The sequence below is a fragment of the Chiroxiphia lanceolata genome, chromosome 25, assembly GCF_009829145.1.
Source record: "Chiroxiphia lanceolata isolate bChiLan1 chromosome 25, bChiLan1.pri, whole genome shotgun sequence".
NCBI classification, from domain to species: Eukaryota; Metazoa; Chordata; class Aves; order Passeriformes; family Pipridae; genus Chiroxiphia; species Chiroxiphia lanceolata.
This window is the reverse complement of record NC_045661.1, coordinates 6,569,114-6,586,851: the sequence shown is the minus strand read 5'-3', so window position 1 is coordinate 6,586,851 and position 17,738 is coordinate 6,569,114. Positions and strand designations below refer to the sequence as shown.

The following is a 17,738-nucleotide window of genomic DNA, read 5'->3' as shown; positions in this document are numbered from 1 at the left end:
AGAAGAGCAAATTTTGGGCCATTCACTGGGCTGGGCTGATCTAAACAGTCTGTGTTTAGATCCAGGGCAGATCCATGGAGGGACAGCACTGCAGGGCTGGAGCTGAGCCTGCCCTGAGAGCCACCAGCAATGCCTGATGCCAACAACACCTTGGGGTCCCCTAAAGCAAGACGCCCCCAGAGCTGGGGTGCAGGGGCTTGGCTCTTACCTGGAGTGAACACTCTCCATGAAGGTCCCACTCCTGGTCTTGAGCTGATCCACCTCCAGCCTGAGCTTGTCGATCTCGTCAGACAGTCGCCGCTGTTCGGGGCGAGATGGGACAGGCAGGAGTTGGGTTTGGCTCTGAGGAGCTGCCAGGACTGAGGGAACCCACATCCCGGGCCATTGCCAGGGATATATTCCCTTCAAAAATCCCCACCCCAGGTTTAAAGCATCTTGGACAGTAAAGAAACAGCTCATGCAGGCACAGAGGAGGAGGATACTGGGGAGGGGTCACAGGACAGACAGACAGACAGACAGACAGATGTGTGTGTGCTCAAGCCATGCTGGTTTGGGAGATGAAGGAGAATTGGTCCCAGTTGGATGCTCTGGTTTTCTCCACAGTGCACTTTGTCCCTTGGCAAAGGACCAGCAGGGAGGGAGGACCCACCAGCCAAACTTGCTGCTGGTCCTGCCCCTCCTGCTGCCAGCCCCATTCCCAGGGGGAAGCTGTGCCTGCACTGGGAGATGGGAGAGGGGAGGCTGCAGGCAGGGAAGGAGAGAGGGGAGAGGGGGTTCTCCTGCACAGCAGGATCCAGTCAGGGGGGCAAACAGGCTGAGCCAGGGCGGGTGACATCCCGACAGTGTCACACGAGTCCTTGGAGCATCTAGGACAGCGAGGCCTTGGCCAAGGAGGAGAGCAGACCCCCAGCCCCCCCAGCCATGCACGAGACATGAGGCACATCCCAAAAGCTTCCCGTTGCTGCCAAAAGCTGCAACAACCCTCCAGGGTTCCAGCACGGGCCAAGGGGGGTTCATGCAGGTCATACTCAGATGCTTTAGCTCAGAGTGTGAGACCTCCAGAGCTCCTGCAGGCTGGGCGTGGAGCTGATCCCCCCTAAGTCTGAGAAAGCCTCGAGGGGAAGGGGGTGTTGCTGCCTGATCCCTCCTCTATCCATGGGCAAAGCCCCCCAGGCCTTGGGGATGGACGAGTGTGACAGAAACAGGGAGACAGGACCAAACATGCCCGGCAGGGACCCGCCCCGGGGGTCTCCAGGGACGTGAGTGGCAGCTTCCATCCAGCCACTGCCATGGGTTAGTTTGTGCCCTCCTGCTGCTGGGCATTCCAGGATCCCAGCTCCTCCAAAACTAGGGCACTTCGGGAGGAGCCACCACCCCTATCCTGGGGTTTGGAGTGAGGAAGGGCAGCCACTGGGGCAGGCTCCCTGCAGCCTCATTTACCTTGTCGTGCTGGTGTTCCTCTATCTGCTTTTGGGTGTTTTCCAGCTCTTGTAACAATGTGTTCTTTTTAAAAAAAAACAAACAAAACACCAAAGAAAATAAAAAGGAATAAAAAGAGGAAAGAAAAAGAGAGACCGTTTAGGAAACGGCCCAGGAATGGTCAGAGTGGGATCTCCGTGGGGTGGGCACTGGGCACAGGGGTGGCAAAGGCTCCCTGAGCTGCAGAAACACCCACCTGCCCCTGGACAGGTCCCCTCTGCAGATCCTGCCCCTCAGGCAGGGTGGCCATGGACCATCTCCTGCCCCAAACCCGGGCAGGGAGGGCAAACAGGGATGAGGGGTTGGATGGGCAGGGCTCAAGGGTTAGAACTGTGTGTGAGAGGAACTCAACTCCTCCTGGGGCAGCTGGATCGAGGGAAAAAGTGTCCAAGCCAGGGGAGAGAGCAGGTGTGTTCACAGAACCACAGAACTGTTGGGAAAAGGTTGGAAAAGCCCTCTGGGATCCGAGTCCAACCATTCCTGCAGCGCTGCCCTGTTCAGCCCCAAACCCTGTCCCCAGGTGCCACATCCCTGCGTTTGCTGATCCCTCCCAGGGATGGTGACCCCATCCCTGCCCTGGGCAGCCTGTGCCAACGCTATAAAACTTCCTGTGAATTGGGTTTTTTTATCCTAATATCTCTTCTAAACCTCCCCTCTGGAGTTTGCAGCTGGCTGCCCTAGTGCTCTTTTTGGGGGGGAGGAAAGCTGGAAGTCAAACAGGATCGCTTTTTTTCCATGAAATACCTGGAGAAGCTCTCTGGGTGGCATCAGGCTGGGGAGCAGGTGCCACCACTCTGGTCCCTGTGACTTGCTGGGGTGGGGTTTGGGCTCATCCCTGTGGTCCTGCTCTTTATCCAGAGCCCCTGGACACACTGCTGAAGGACTGGACACACTGGCAGAGCCACACGTGGGTGGGACAGGAGGGGACAGCAGCAGGGACACAGAGCCAGGCCTGGGGGTATCGGGGGGGATGGAGCCCTGATTGCCCTGGCTGGCTTAGGGGAGTCTGGGCCCTGCAGGAACCCAAAGGGAGCAGAGTTACCAAGGCCTGACCTCCCACTGGCACTGGGAGGTGAATCCCTGCCCGGAGCCAGCTGATCTCCAGCTGACTGAACTCACACTGGGGCAACAGCAGCTCCAGCTGCTTTGCTCCAAGGAAAACCCCATTCCCCAGAGTGGGATGGGAGCTGGGAGACTGCTCAGGGGCACTGCTCTGGCTTGGAGAGGACACATCAGCCCGGGTTTGGGGGACAGGAGGGTTTGAAGGGGTGGGCAGTGGGACAGGATGAATGCTGCATTTTTTTCCTGCAAAATGCAGTTGGGATTTGCTCCAACAGCCGGGCATGGGTGGCACTGAGGCCGTGCCACCAGAGTCCCAGGGGATGGAGGGAATGGAGCAGGACAAGTCCTGCTGCTGAGGGAGGTGGAGGGCAGTGGAAAGTGGGTCTCACCAGGCTGGGGTGAGCCGTGGAGCAGCTCCCTGTGCTCCCACAGGGCCGGAGTCCTGCATGTGCTCATTTCTCCATCCCTGCACAGGCACTTCCAACCCTGTGCCGTGGGCAGGCAAAGCTCCACACCAGAGGGGCTGCAGACCCCCCTCACAGCCTCCCAGAGGCCCTCCTGCCCCCCAGGCAGTACCTTCTCCTCCAGGGCTGCCATCCTCTCCTTGAGGTGCAGCTGCAGCCGCTCGTTGGACTCGCTCAGCAGCCGGTCCACGGTGTCCGAGAGCCGCTTGTTGTGCTCCTCATTCATCTTCTCCCTCTGCCGGGCCTGGGGCAGCAAGCGGTGACCAGAGGGGCTGATCCTCCTGCCCTGAGGGCCTCAGTGCCCCCCTGCCATCCCCTGCCTGCTGTGGGGTCAGAGCTGCCCCACCAGGCCCAGCTTTTGGGGACAAATCCACCCCTTCCAGCCCTGTTGTGGTTTTCTGACACTCAGCCAGGGATGAACGGGAGAGAGGACAGAAGTCAAGGAGATCGTGCCTGCCTGACCCCCAAGAAAGACCCAGCTGTGTATCTGCCAGGAACAGCCACACTGGGGCATATCCCAAACCCCAAGGGATGCTGAACTTCTGGATTTGCAAACGTCTCTCCTGGGACAACACCAGCAGGGGCTTCGCCAGGGACACATCCATAATGCCCAAGAAAAGGGCATCCCAGCTCCTGCAGGGACAGCCCAGGCACTGGCACAGCAGCCCAGCCTCCCTGCCCTTTGGATCCTGCTGATACTGCTCCTGAGGTGGAGCCTCTCCTTCCCCCTGTGTTTGGGGTCCCAGCCTGCCCCAGGGGGAGCTGCTGGGAGAGGAGTGGGTGTGGAATGTCGGCAGAAAGACCTGGATGCCTGGGAGAGGGGGAAACCACAGCAGAGTGTCATGAGCTCCTGTGTTGCTCCAGTTTGAGAGGTCCTGGATGGGAAAGGCTCACCCAGACTGCTCTCCCCACCCTGCTCTGGAGGCACAGGGTGTGCCCGGGTGTCCGGGCACCAAGGGAAGGGCAGCCAAGGCTGGATCAGGACTGCAGGGGCAGCACTTACCCTGGCCAGCTCCTGGTTCTTCTCCTCCAGCTGGGTCTCCAGCTGCCGGAGATGCTCCTCGATGCTCCCGTGCCTCTCTTCTGCCTGGGAAAAGCAGAGCAGCCCTCTCGGATGATGCTCTCCAGAACCACGAGGGCCCTCCCACATCCCTCCATCCATCCATGCATCCACATCCTTCCTGGGATGCAGCACCTTTCTCCAACTCACTGGGAGCCCAAACCAGCTCTGCCAGCACGGTGACAGGAGCTGGAGGTGCCCTGAGAGGGACTGAGCACCATTCCAGCACCCAGGAAGGGCAGGGATGGCCATGTCCACCCCCCTCCAGGCCTGCACCCTCCCACACCCAGCCTGGTCCTTCCTCTTCCTCCTCTTCCCAGAGTGGTCCCAGTGGTCTCAGCAGGGCCATCTCTGAGCAAACCCCACACGTGGAGGGTTTCAAAGCGGTGCCTTGTCCCTGCAGCCCCAGGGCCGGCAGGGGACAGAGGAGCCCCAGCTGGGAATGAGTACGGGGTGCCCTGGGCTGCCAGGGCTCCATCCCTGCAGGTTCTTGCCCTCCCCCCTGTCTGTGCCCCGCGGTGCCCCCTCCCCTTGCCTTGGTGAGGGCGGCGATGCGCTGGGCCAGCTCCGCCTCCACCTCGGGCAGCGTCTCCGCCTTGCGCATCGTCTGCTGCAGCTTCTGCTCCGCCAGCTCCAGCAGCTCCTGCAGGTGCCGGGCCTTCTCCTCGCACTGGGGGACAGCCAGGGTGAGTGCCTGCCCACCTGAGCCACCCCCAGGGCCCCAGGGTGACGGGGAGCCCACGGGCACGGCCCCGGTACCTGGCGGTGCAGCGACTCCTTGTTGGCCAGCTCGTTCTCCAGCTTGTCGTTGAGGTCGTGGATGGAGGTGGCCTCTCTCTGGGCTGCCAGGTAGCGCTTCTCCAGCGTGGTGATCCTTTCCTCCATGTCCTCTTTCTGTGCCAGGGCCTGGGGAATGTCACATCCTGATTTGTGACCACCAGTATGGGAATAACTGGGCCACCCAGTGAGCCTGGGACACTCCGAGCCCAAGAACACGGGGAAAAGCCTGCCTTGGACAGGGGTGAGGGGCAGGAGAGTGGGACAGAGATAAAGGGGGAGTCAAGCAATCCCAGGAAAACCTTCTAGCAGGGACACAGCTCACTGCCCCAGGTCTGCCTGTCACCTCAGGGAAGTCCTGCTGGTGGACCTGGGGACAGTGTCCCAGAGGCCACGGGCTCTTTCGGGGGATGCCCCACAGGCAGCAGGACTTCCAGGGCCTTCCCAGCCTGGATGCTGCTGATCCCAGGCCTGGCAGAGTGGGAGGCAGTGGCTCACCTCTCGCAGGTCCCTCTGGTACTTGCTGCTCATCTCCTCGGATTTGATGAGGTCCTTCCTGGCAGTGCCCAGGTCCTCCTCCAGCTCGGCCACGCTGGCAGCCAGAGCAGAGATGCGCTCCTTGGCCTGCACCACCTCGAAGTTCTGCTTCTCCAGGAGCTCCTGCAGCTCCACCACCCGCCCGGCCTCGTCCTCCGGGTGCACGGAGCCGTTGGAGAGTCGCTGCAGGGCGGCACAGAGGGAGGGGGATGCCAGGCTGCCCCACAGCTCCCGGGCTCTGGCACTGCCTGCAGCCACACAACGGGGCAGTGTGGTCCTGCAGGGACCTGGGGGAGGGGTGGGAGTGGAGACACAGGGCTCTGGGACCCCCTGGGAACAGCCTCCTCTGGCCAGGGATGGGGCTTCCACAGGCACGGTGGAACAGGGATGGTTGAGGGCTTCCCAGGGCAGCTGGTGGAAGGTGTCCCTGCCCACGGCAGGGGGTTGGAAAGGGATGGTCTTCAAGGTCCCCTCCCACCCAAACCATTCTGGGATTCTGTGGGTTCTGGGAAGCAGAGCCCCTGGGAGCATCCTGACACCACTCTGGAATGGGCTGGATCCAGCAGGAAGGGCATTTCCCAGGGGGTCGGACCCAAGGGAGAGGGAAAATGGGTTCTCAGCACCCCCCTGGTGCCGTAACAGGGGGGGTTGGAGGAACTATGTCCTCCCTGAGTATGGTCAGAGCAGGGGTTCCTGGGGTCTCACCTTCCAGGGAAGCTTTGGGGCTGGTTCCTTGGGCTCATCCCGCTCTCCTGCCGGGGCCTCCCGCACAGCTCCTTGCTGGAGAGCTGCCACCTGCCCGGGAACAGGGATCAACCCATGGATCTGGGCAGCAGAGACGGGGCACTGGTGGGGTCACACCTCCAGTCCTGGGGGCAGCTCTGGGCCCCTCACAATAAGAGAGACATGGAGGGGCTGGAGCGTGTCCAGGGAAGGGAATGGAGCTGGGAAGGGGTTGGAGCAGCAGGAGCTGCTCGGGGAGCTGGGGGGGCTCAGCCTGGAGAAAAGGAGGCTCAGGGAGACCTTCTGGCTCTGCAACCCCCTGACAGGAGGGGGGAGCTGGGGGGGGGGGGGGTCGGGCTCTGCTCCCAGGGAACAAGGGACAGGAGGAGAGAGAATGGCCCCAAGCTGTGCCAGGGGAGAGTCAGGTTGGATATTGGGGAAAATTTCTTCCTGGAAAAGGTGGTCAGGCCCTGGCACAGCTGCCCAGGGCAGTGGTGGAGTCCCCACCCCTGGAAGTGTCCAAAAAACACATGGAAGTGGCACTTCCTGACATGGTTCTGTGTCATGGGGGTGTTTGGTCAAAGGTTGGACTCGATGGCCTTGGAGGTCTTCTCCAACCTTAACGATTCCATGATTCCAAAAGAGAGGGAAGCAGAGGGGCTGTGAAGGTGAGCACTGAGGAATGTTTTCCTGGGGAGTCCTCAGGGATCTGAGCCCTGTATCCCAGGGCTCCCAGCTCATTTTATGGGTTGGCAGCCAGACAGATTTGAAACCTGGTCTGACAGGAGCAGGGGACAAACACTGCCATCATGTCCTGCTCTGGGGGGAGAGGATGGGGAATGGTCCCTCGAGGTGAGGGACCTGGGAGCCTGAGGAAGCACCACCAGACTTATCCTGAGAACTGGAAAGAGGAGAAGAACTTGGCCAAGCTGAGAGATGGCTCTTCCCTTTGGGCAGCAGTGGCCAGGCACAAACTTCAGGAAGGAAAACAGGGTTAATGCCTCTCCAAGAACAGCCCATCCCTGGAAGTGTTCACAGCCAGGCTGGATGAGGTTTGGAGCAACCTGGGACAGTGGAAGGTGTCCCTGCCCACAGCAGGGGGTGGAATGAGATGGGCTTTAAGGTCCTTCCCACCCAAACCCTTCTGGGATTCCAGGATGAAAAGGATTGGAGGTTGGGGACAGCAAGGTCCCCATTCCAGGGCTTCAGCAAGGAAAAAGGTGGGGAATGCAAGGTGAGGGGCTTGGAGAAGCAAGGTTTGGGTCTCTGCTGAAGCAGGGAGATCCCAAGTCACCCTCAGTCCCCTGAAACACTTCAGACTCGGGTTGGTTTGTGTCAGTGAAATGAACTCCAAACAGCAAAAAGAACAGGGGGAACCTCGCCTGGGAGACAAAGGCTCCCAGAACCTTTGCAATGTTCCCTCAAACACAGACAATCCTTCATGGAAGCAGTGAGTTCAGCCCCCAGAAAGGCCCAAACACCATCTCTCTGATCTGCACAACAAACTGAGGGTGGTGTTTGAGCAACTTCAACCACAAATGTCCCGGGGAGCAGCTCCAGTGCCCCGGGAAGGGCCCGGGGTGGGTGCCCAGGTGCCCCTCACCTGCCGATGGGCGTCCACCAGCTGCTCCTCCAGGGTGGCCACTCGCTCCAGGGCTGCTCTCAGGCGTTCCCGGACCTGCAGGGGTGGGAAACAACAGGAGAGGCTGTTACTGATCCATGAGGAGGGTGCCCAGGATCCAGGTCAGCTCCCAGCCCTGCCAGGCTCGGGGGAAATCCCGGGCTCAGTATCATCCAGCCCATTCCGTGGTGGGGGAGGAAGGGAGAGCCTGGGCCAGCTCTGGGAGATCCGTGGCCAGGATGGCCTGGAGACATCCCCTGGCAGAGGGAGGAGATGCTTGAGGCAAAGGAACCAGGAGGAACAAGAGCCACAGTGCAGAGGCTGACCCAGAGTGCTCAGTCCAGCCCCCAGGAGGGGCTCAGGGGAGCTCCCCGTCCCCAACAGCCCCAAACCCCCTTGGCAGCCCCCCCCAGCTCCCAGGGGCATCTTTGGGGTATCCAAGGCCTTCCTCCTGAAGGGCTCCACGTGAAACAAGGACTCGAGGCTCCAGGTCTACAGCACTCAGCTGCCCTTAGCACGAGTATAAATTTGTAAAATGTAACCACAAGTTTGGTTTGAATAAATACCAGATTGTAACTGCTTGTAAACAGAAACCTCCCCCAGTGACCAGGTAAGAGAAGAGCTCAAGAGAGGCCAGTAAGGATCTGCCCTCCCAACAAAATGAGGTGTAAGCTCAAGAAAAGAGCTTCAGCAAACAGTAATTGATATTTTAACACAAGAGTAGTCACCTATTGATCTTAAAATATATGTGTAATTATAATGACTATTTAATAGTAAGTATAAAACTTTGCAAGTTGTCGTGTACTGACTCTGTAGGGATGCACTTTTAAAATAAAACCCTTTTAAGCTGTTTGTGCACTAACTCTGTATGAATGCATCTTTAAAATAAAACTTTGTAAGTTGTTTGGTCAAGGGTATAAATACCCTGCGAAAACTGTCACTCAGTGGACGCATACACGGAATTCTGACCTTCCTTTCCTCTTTCTCTTTCTCCCTTTCTTCTCTCTTTCTTTACCCTTTTAATCTGTTTTCTTCTTTTAATCTTTCCTTTCCCTTGTGGGCAACTTAAAACCCATGAACTGTGTTTTGCTAAAGCTGGTGTATCGATCCTGTGGAACGGGTCTTTGCGCTGGGTGTCTTAGCAAAACATTTTTCCTTGGTTGTATTTTAACTCCTGTAAAACCTTTTGCCAAAACACCTTCTTTTCCTCACTAAATTAAAAGAACTTCTCTTAGAGGAGAGCGTGTGACTCTTCCTCTGGACACGAATTCGAGGCTTTTAAAAAGTCTTAAATAAAACGTAAGCGCTCTGGGCAGAGCTTACAGCTCAGACTCCGGAGTGTAACATGGAGTGTAACACTGCCTCACCTTCTCATCCAACGCCTTGTGATGCTCAAAGAGCGACTTGAGAGCCTTGAGCACCTCGACCTCGCTGGAGACGCCGGACGGGGACTGGGCCTGGCGTTTGACCACGGTCATGCGGAGGGAGCGCTCGTGCCGGGACACCAGGCACTCCAGGTGCTCCAGCAGGAGCTGCGGGGGGCAGAGCGAGGGGGGGTCACCGCCGGGCCGGGGGGGTGTCCCACATCCCCGGGACAGCGACGGCCCCGCCCTTACCCGGGTGTTGTTGCGCTCGGCCTTCAGCTCCGAGATCTCCTCCTCGCGCTCCAGGAGCTGCTCCCGGCAGGCGCTGAGCTCCCGTGTCAGCGTCGCAAACTCCTGCGGGAACGGGGCCGTCAGGGGGCACAGGGATGGGCATGGGGGCAGAGGGGTGGGGATGGGGACACAGGGATGGGCATGGGGGCAGCCTTCCAGCCGTGAGGGGGCACAGGGATGGGGGCAGAGGGGTGGGGATGGAGCCAGAGTTCCAGCCCCGCTGCTGGGACCTCCGGCACGGGGCACTTCCCACCCAAACCCGACCAGGGAGAGGGCAGTGTCAGGAAGTCGGTGGGGAAGCACATCCCAGGCCACGTTCCCGGCCTCTCCAAGTGCTTCGCATGAGGAAAAACACAGCATCCTGATATTTACCCGTTTGGTTTGATGTCCAGTGACAGGAGATGCTGCTCTGCAGCTCCAGAGGTGCTTGATGGAATTTAGAGCTTCCCAGCCAAGGCCACCAGCAAGTTCATATTCCCACTGTCCCCTCGATGCAGAGCACCCACTCTGGAGCCTCCCAGGAGGCCCAACCTCCCCACAAAGCCAGCCAGGATGAATCCCCTGGCTGTCAGCCAGCCAGGATGAATCCCCTGGCCATCAGCCAGCCTCAATCCCCTGGCCCTCAGCCACCCTCTGCCATGGCCTCAGGACCTGGAATCATCCAAAAAACCTCCTTCCAAAGGAAAGAGCAAGACCTGCCCCAGTCCAGCGTGTGGAGCCACACTGAGCTTCCTACGGGGCAGCCCCGGGCCCCAAATCCCAGAGGAGAGGGATGGGACACAGCAGGAAACGTGCCAGGTGTCACCGGTTCTTGCTCCTGTCACTGGGAGGTGACAGCCAGGAAGAGCCATGCCCAGGGCACTGCCAAAGGAGAGCTGCCCAGCCAGCACATCCCTGGGGATGGGCTCCTGGGAAACACCAATCCCACTCATGGCTGTGTCAGAAGGGAAAGGAAACTCCCCCTGAAGTTCCTGGGATGTGGGAGGGTTGGTTTTCCCTTAAAAACTGAACCCCCAGCAGCTGGGTGAGCTCAGGAGCACCTCCCACTGCTCCAGGAGCACCTCCCACTGCTCCCAGGTGCTCCTTCAGTCCTAGAGCAGTGCCAGGACCAGGAGACGTTTCGCAGCTGGGGTTTTTCAGGGTGAAAAATGCAAATGTGGGAACGAGTTGTGAATTTACACCACTTTCACAGTGCTGCTGAGAAGAATTTTAAAAGGCAAAGGGTTTCAGAAGAAGCTGAGAAGGATTTGATGGAGCATTAACAAACCAAATTTCCACTGGGGGCTGAGAGCGGTTTTACAGCATGAGATTCTCTATCACTTCAATTTTCAGGTTAAACAAATAAAACCCCTTCAAACCGAAGCAAAACGTTGGTTTAGGCTGAACCAAATGCTCTGTTCAGCTCCAAGTGAGACCTCCTGCAGCAGCTGAAGCTCCAAGAAATCCAGAGCTTTTTCATCCCGGAGGTTTTCCCTCTCCCTTCCCACCCCAACCCTCCCCTGCTGGAGGGGTTTTTGCAGCCTGGGGCTGCTGGGGGTGGTGGTGGCACTGGGGAAGCTGCAGCCCCACAGGGGGACAGGACCCGAGCAGGTCCCAGTGTGGGGAAGGGAAGAGTCCTTGTCCCTGTAAACAGCTGCTCTCCTGCCCCTCACCTGCCCCAGGGGCTGCCCCCTCACATCCTCACCCCGGCATCACTCCAGGGCCCGAGTTCCTCGGCTCCTTCTCAGACCCACTCCTGCCCCATCCCTTCCCCAGGGACCCCTCCAGCCCCGGGGCCATCACTGTCCCCATCCCTTCCACAGAGACCACTCCAGCCCTGGACTCATCCCTTTCTCCATCCTGCCCCAAGGATCACTCCAGTCCTGGGATCACCCAAGTCCTGGGCTCATCCCTGTTCCCAACCCTTCCCCAGGGACCACTCCAGACTTGCTGTCACCCCTGTCCTGGGATCACTCCAGTCTCGGCATCATCCCTGTCCTCATCTCTTCCCCAGAGACCCCTCCAGCCCTGGGCTCACCCCTGTCCCCATCAGTTCTCCCCCAAACTTGTCACAACACCCCAAACCCCCATCACCTGGGCCATGCCCAGGCCCCCTCCCACACTCACTCCCAGCCCATCCCACAGTCCCCCCCGTGCAGTGACTCCACTACAGACCCAGCTGCCCCAGGAACTTGCAGTGCCAGCCCAGCCCTTCCTAGAGCCCAGTTCTCCCAGATGAGGGGATCCTGGCCCGGTGGGATCCCAGCTCTCCCAGCTCGGTGGGATCCCAGCTCTCCCAGTCAGGGGGATCCCAGCCCTGCCCAGCCCAGCCTCACCCCCCGTGTGTGTTCCGTGGGTTATGCAATCGCTGCAAGCAGCTCCTGAGCATCCCTGCGGATTAAATCCGGGCTAGGAATGCCGGCGAGCAGGAAGCAGCAGCGTGAGGGGCCCGTGCATCGCCGGGCTGCTTCAGATTCAGGGATGTGTCACTCCCCCGGCCCCTCAGCGTGCCCAGACACGGGTAGCGAGGCTTAAGGAGCTCGGGAAGAGCATCCTGGCAGCCGTGGTGGCCCTGGGAATGTTGTTCAGCGAGAAGGAAAACACTGCGGGCTCTTCCAGCACCGGGGCAGGAGCCCCGCGGATTCAAAGCCCCCGGATCCGCTCTGCCTCGTGGCCGGCAGGGAAAACAGAGACTGTGGCCATGGATACTCTTCCCACTGGAGTGAACGAGGCAGCGCGGGACGGATGGGAGGCAGTGGGGGAAGGGGACCGGGATCTCCGGGACCCAGCTCTCCTCGCCCCCCGCTGGGGTGGGTAGGCTGCACAGATTGTGCCCACAATCAGCATTTCATCCCGAAAGAGGAGATTAAAAGGGAGAAAATCCTCCGGAGAGAGACGGGCAGCCCCCCCTGTGGCCGGCCTGGCAATACCCGGTCAGCGGGTCAGACACGGAGTGGCTCCGCTCCCATCCCATCCCCTCGGGCCGCTCCTCCCCGAGCCCTCCATCCCGCCGGGAACGGCCGCCTGCATCCCGCGCTCTGCGCCCCGGCACCCCACGGCAAATAAAGGAGCCGGCGACGAGCGTCGTCCCCCGGGGAAAGGCCGCAAAAAGGAACGTTTACACCAAAAATAGCAACGGCCCCGAGGCGAGCCAGGCCAGCAGGGAGGGTGAGCCGAGTACACGGGGCCTTGTTTGGATGCCTTGGGAAGGAAAAATAGGGATAAATCACTCCAGCACCCGCGTGTAGCCACCTCCCCCAGCCCGGGCTGTGCCAGATGCCGGCACTGCCACCTCACTCCGGGCCACCGGGCCAGTTTGGGGACCGTGAGCAGCTGTCCCCAGCTCCTGGCAGCAGTGTCACACTGTGGAGAGCAGCCTGCACCCCCATCCATGGCGTGCCAGTGTCCTACATCCCAGCAAAGTGTGGATAAAGAAGATCCAGATGATTTCCCTCAGCCCTGACCACAGCCAGGAGCCTCCCAGGCCTGCCCCTGGCTCAGATCAGCTCTTGGACTAAGCAGGGACACCTATAACCAGATTAGAAAGTGAAGGAGAGGTGCCTGATCTTCGGGCAGAGGAGGGATGATGAGACACAGCCCTGGGAGCCCTCGGGAGCCCGCTGGGAAACCTGGCGGCCCAGGAAGCAGCTAATTGGGATTAAAACCAAAGCACCCTCAGCACAAAGGGCTGGGCTTGGCCCCAAGGCCCAGGGGGAGGGGGAGCAGGGTGGAGACCTCAGAGCAGGGAGGGAGACACAGAGGGATGTTGTGGATGGGGCTGGGATCTCCAGTGAGCACCAGGAATGTTGGGGGGGTTGGGGTTGCACCAGTGGGGAAGGCACAGGGAAGAGCTGGAAGGCAGCCAGGAACCAACCCCATGGAGATGGCTGGGAAAGGAAGGAGGGGTTTGAGAAGCTCAGGAGGACAAGAGAAATGCAAAAGCCCCCCAGCCTAGGGCCACCTCCTGTCTCTCCCACCGCTGTGGGCAGCACAGCCAGGGATGCACCACCACAAGAGGAACTCTCCCGGAATTTGTGGCAGGAGCATGGCTGCTGCTGCTCCAACACACCCAGCCCGGGGACACACCGGCTCCAGCTGCAGGATTAATGGCATTTTAAAGCCCCTAATTGGAGTGATTGCTCCTGAGGGGCCCTGGTGTGGATGTGTGGGAAGGGTGTGCCAGGAATCCAGTGCTGCTGACTCGGCACAACGCAGGGATGGAGCCCCAGCCATGGCCTGTCCCAGCTGGGGGCTGGCACCCCCATGGCCCCTGTGCCCCAGGAGGGGTGCAGGGTGATGAGAAAGCCCCAAACCAGAGCCCAGAGGACGAACACAACTCCAGGATGTGTAGCAGGGGACTACAGAGATTAAATCCCACCGGGTAAATCCAGGGCTCCCACCATCACCCACCCCCAGCACTGAGCACGTCCTGCACCTCTTGGCTACAGCTCTGGGGCTCTGAGGGACCATCCCTGGGGAACTGGTGTCCTCCCTTCTCAGCACATGGTCAGGAGGAGTATTTCCACCCTCATGGAGCAAGCAGGAATCCTACACCTCAGGGGGCTGGTATTGTGGGAGCATGACCGGCTCCAACGATCCAACACAGCTGCCAGACCCCTCCATATCTCCCCAAAATCTAGAGACACTTTAAGGGGCTTACCCCATGGGTGTTTTCCCCCTGCCCAGTGCTGCTGAGGTTCCTGGTTTTGTGCTGTTCTTCACAAGTTAACCCTAAATATCTTTTTAAGTTAAAGGGAAGCATTTGGGGTGGTTGTTTGGTGCCAGGACCCTCCCCAGCTCCTAAGGGACCTCTGTGGAGCTCAGGGAGTCTTATGGAATCTGTCCAAAAAGGTCAGTTCTCAGCTCCCCGGGCAGCTCTGGATAGATGAACTGTGGGAAGTTTCCATGGCCATCAGGACCCTCAGCACAGCAGCCCTGTGGAATTTGGGAGCCTCTTCTCCCCCTGACACCGCTGGGGACAGGGGCTCCTGCCAAACCCCCCAGACACCCCAGGGCAGGGAGGAGTCCCATCCCACACGGGACCCCGCCCTGGGAACACACCTGGATACACCTGCATGTCACATCCCTGGGTGCCACCCACACCCAGGAGCTGGGTGGCCAGGCAGAAGGGAGCTGGCACCCCTGCCAGGGCTCTGGAGGGGCTGCTGAGAGCACCCAGACCCCACTCAGGGCTCAGTCGGTGGCCACACACTCCCTGAAAACCAGGGAGGGCGGCGGGATTGGAGCCGGGAGCTTCCAGGGTGATTAAGGCACGTTCAGCACTCCCACATGAATAAATAAACCATGTAAGAAGCATTAAGGCAGCTTAGGCTCCCCGGGAAATCGCCCTGGAGTTCTGCCTTTTGGGGGCTGAGGGATCCCCCATGGGCTGGGGGTGGGGATGACTTTGGCTACGTGGCTCAGGAAAGGGGGAATGGGAGCCACAGGCAGGAGCATCCCTGGAGCATCCCTGGAGCATCCCCTGCCTGCCCACGGACAGACACATCCCTGCCTGCCCCTGGATGAGCAAATCCCTGCCTGTCCCATGGATAGACACATCCCTGCCTGCCCCCGGATGAGCACATCCCTGCCTGTCCCATGGATGAGCAAATCCCTGCCTGCCCATGGACAGACACATCCCTGCCTGTTCCATGGATGAGCAAATCCCTGCCTGCCCATGGACAGACACATCCCTGCCTGTCCCATGGATGAGCAAATCCCTGCCTGCCCATGGACAGACACATCCCTGCCTGTCCCATGGATGAGCAAATCCCTGCCTGTCCCATGGATGAGCACATCCCTGCCTGCCCATGGACAGACACATCCCTGTCTGCCTCTGGACGAGCACATCCCTGCCTGTCCATGGACAAACACATCCCTGCCTGCCTCTGGATGAGCACATCCCTGCCTGCCCCATGGATGAGCAAATCCCTGCCTGCCCATGGACAGACACATCCCTGTCTGCCCCATGGATGAGCAAATCCCTGCCTGCCCATGGACAGACAAATCCCTGCCTGCCCCTGGATGAGCACACCCTGCCTGCCCCAAGCATGGATCTGCCCCAGACACCCATTCCCTGCCCATCCCTTTGGATTCCGTGCCGACACAGCAGACTCCAGCTGCCCCTCTTCCCTGAGAGGATGCCGAGTGCCACATCCCGAGCCTCCCTCCCTGGCAGCCTCCCGGGCAGTGCATCCTGTGAGCAGCTCCAATCCGGCTCTTTGTGGCTGCCAGCCCCGTGGGAGGCCACCGATAAACCCGGGTGCCCAACCCTGACCCCAAAAGAAGGTTTCTCCCAGCAATCCCGCTTGGATCCCCTCTCAGCGGGGTCTGACACGTCGCAGGAAGCTCCCGGGCAAAAGGGCTCACAAAGGAGGAAGAGGATGGGGCAGACCCAGGGAATGGCCCCACACGGTGCCCGGGGGAAGGGACCCGCCGTGCCCCCCTTACCTGGTACATGCTGGGTTTAATCCCATTGGGCGGGTGGGCGCCTTTGGCTTTGCTTCCCAAGTCCATGGTGAGCCCTCATGTCCCGCGGGGGCAGGCCCGGGGCCGGGGGGCACAGGGGGCACCGGGGACCCCCCGCCCGCGCGGGGACAGGCAGGGCGGCGGCAGGCAGCGGCAGCCGGGGGGAATTCCCCATGGAATGCCCCCCTGGTCACATCCCGGGGCGGGGGGAGCGGGACGTGGCCCCGATGGAGCGGGGGGCACCCAGTGGGGCCGCGGGTGCGGCGCTGCCAGCGGGTCCCTGTGCCCTGACCCAGTTTGCTCCGTGCACACCCCACCCGTGCCAAGGCTCCGAGGGCCCGCTCCCGGAGCGGGAGAGGAGGATAAATCCGCATCCCTTAATCCCGGGCGGCTGTGGCGGGGCGGGCAGTGGTAGCGTCAGGGTGACCTGGCGTGCTCCCTCTGGAATGCTGCCACAGGAGCAGGGAGCAGTGGGGACCGACCCCCACCGGCACACGGGGGTGGTGCTGGATGCACCCAGCACTTGGGAATGTCGTGGTGCTGGCCCTGGATGCACCCGGCACTCGGGAATGTCGCAGCACATCGCTGAGGACAGGGAGCAGCTCGTCCCCAGGAGCCTCCGGGAAGCACCGCTGGGATTTTTGCAGAGCCAGGACCAGCCCAGCTCCATGCTTGGAGACGTGCTTTGCCTTCCTCCCCAGCTGCTTTTCCCCATCCAGAGAGGAGCAGGGATGCAGAGAGCTGGGCAGCCACCAGCTCCAGCTCCGTCCTGCTTGTGCCACCAGCTTTGATCCATGAGGAATTTCCCATCTCCCCAGGGTGCCCAAACTCCGGTGCCCAGGCAAGGAGGATCCCAGCTCTCAGCACTGGCACAGTCAGGATGGGTATAAACATTGGAAAGGTCCTGCCTCCCCTGGCTGTTGGGCTCCTCACCACATCACACCCACAGTGGAGCAGTGCAAAAGCCCCCCCAGAATCCCTGTTCCCCCAAATCTGGGCCCTGGGACACTGTGCCCTGTCCCACAGGGCCCCATAGGGACAGTGGGCAGCTCGGATCCCCCCTACACAGCCCTGTGATGCTGATCCACCTCACCCTCTCCTGACGTGAGCATTTTTGTGGAGGCTGAGCCCAAGTCCAGGTCTCTGGAGCACCTGGAGGGGGTCCTGCAGGTGAGGAACCAGGAGCAGAGCAACCCCAGACAGCTCAGGAGAGCCAAGGCGAGCCCTGACTCCTCACACTCTGGGTTGTTGCTGAGCATTCCCCGTGCCCTGGGTTGTTGCTGAGCATTCCCCATGCCCTGGGTTGTTGCTGAGCATTCCCTGTGCCCTGGGTTGTTGCTGAGCACAGCCCCCTGGCAGCTTGGCTGCCTCTCTGCTCCCTGGGCTCCCTGTAGTGTCCCATTCCCACCCTGCTCCCAGCTCTGCCTCCAGGGTCCCCTCTCAGGACCTCGAGGCAAAGGAGTCCCAGTGGGTGATGGGGCTGAAGGGAAGGGGCCTTCCTGGCGTGGGAGAGGCCGAGGTGGGGCTGCCCTCCAGCAGTGGGGAAGGTGAGGGGTTAATGTCCCCACCTGGGGACTCAGTGCCCCCTCAGGACCTCCTGCCATTCCAGGGAGTTGGCTGGAGGCAGCAGGCCGGATCCATTCCCTGGAATGTGCCACCTGCTCCCCAGGAGCTGCTTCCCAAGGGACTGTCCCCTGGGGCGAGCACAGGCTCTGGGGCTGCAGAGGACACCCTGGGCTGTCTCAGAAAGGTTTTCTCCCTTCTCCAAGGCCATTCCCCTGTGCACAGGGGGGATTGAACTCCCATACCTGCCCACTTGGACTCACAGCGAGGGCCCCAAAGGAAGGAGGTGTCTGAGCTGGCTGTGGCTCAGGAGAACCTCCAGGTTTTCCCACCGACACGAGGTGCAACAA

At 60.5% G+C, this 17,738-nt stretch overlaps 1 protein-coding gene across 5 annotated transcripts in view; it reads right to left on the bottom strand.

The window, feature by feature from the left end:
- Nucleotides 1-17,738, bottom strand: part of PPFIA4 (PTPRF interacting protein alpha 4) — a 65,533-nt gene that overhangs the window by 18,113 nt on the left and 29,682 nt on the right. For all 5 annotated transcript variants that reach the window (XM_032710707.1, XM_032710708.1, XM_032710710.1 and 2 more), the window contains exons 3-13: nt 9,340-9,441; nt 9,091-9,255; nt 7,706-7,780; nt 6,085-6,174; nt 5,341-5,562; nt 4,825-4,971; nt 4,601-4,735; nt 4,009-4,092; nt 3,118-3,249; nt 1,441-1,503; nt 209-300 (exon numbers count right to left, since the gene is read on the bottom strand). In XM_032710707.1, the coding sequence (XP_032566598.1) occupies nt 209-300; nt 1,441-1,503; nt 3,118-3,249; nt 4,009-4,092; nt 4,601-4,735; nt 4,825-4,971; nt 5,341-5,562; nt 6,085-6,174; nt 7,706-7,780; nt 9,091-9,255; nt 9,340-9,441 (1,307 nt within the window). The remainder of the gene's footprint in view (nt 1-208; nt 301-1,440; nt 1,504-3,117; nt 3,250-4,008; nt 4,093-4,600; nt 4,736-4,824; nt 4,972-5,340; nt 5,563-6,084; nt 6,175-7,705; nt 7,781-9,090; nt 9,256-9,339; nt 9,442-17,738) is intronic.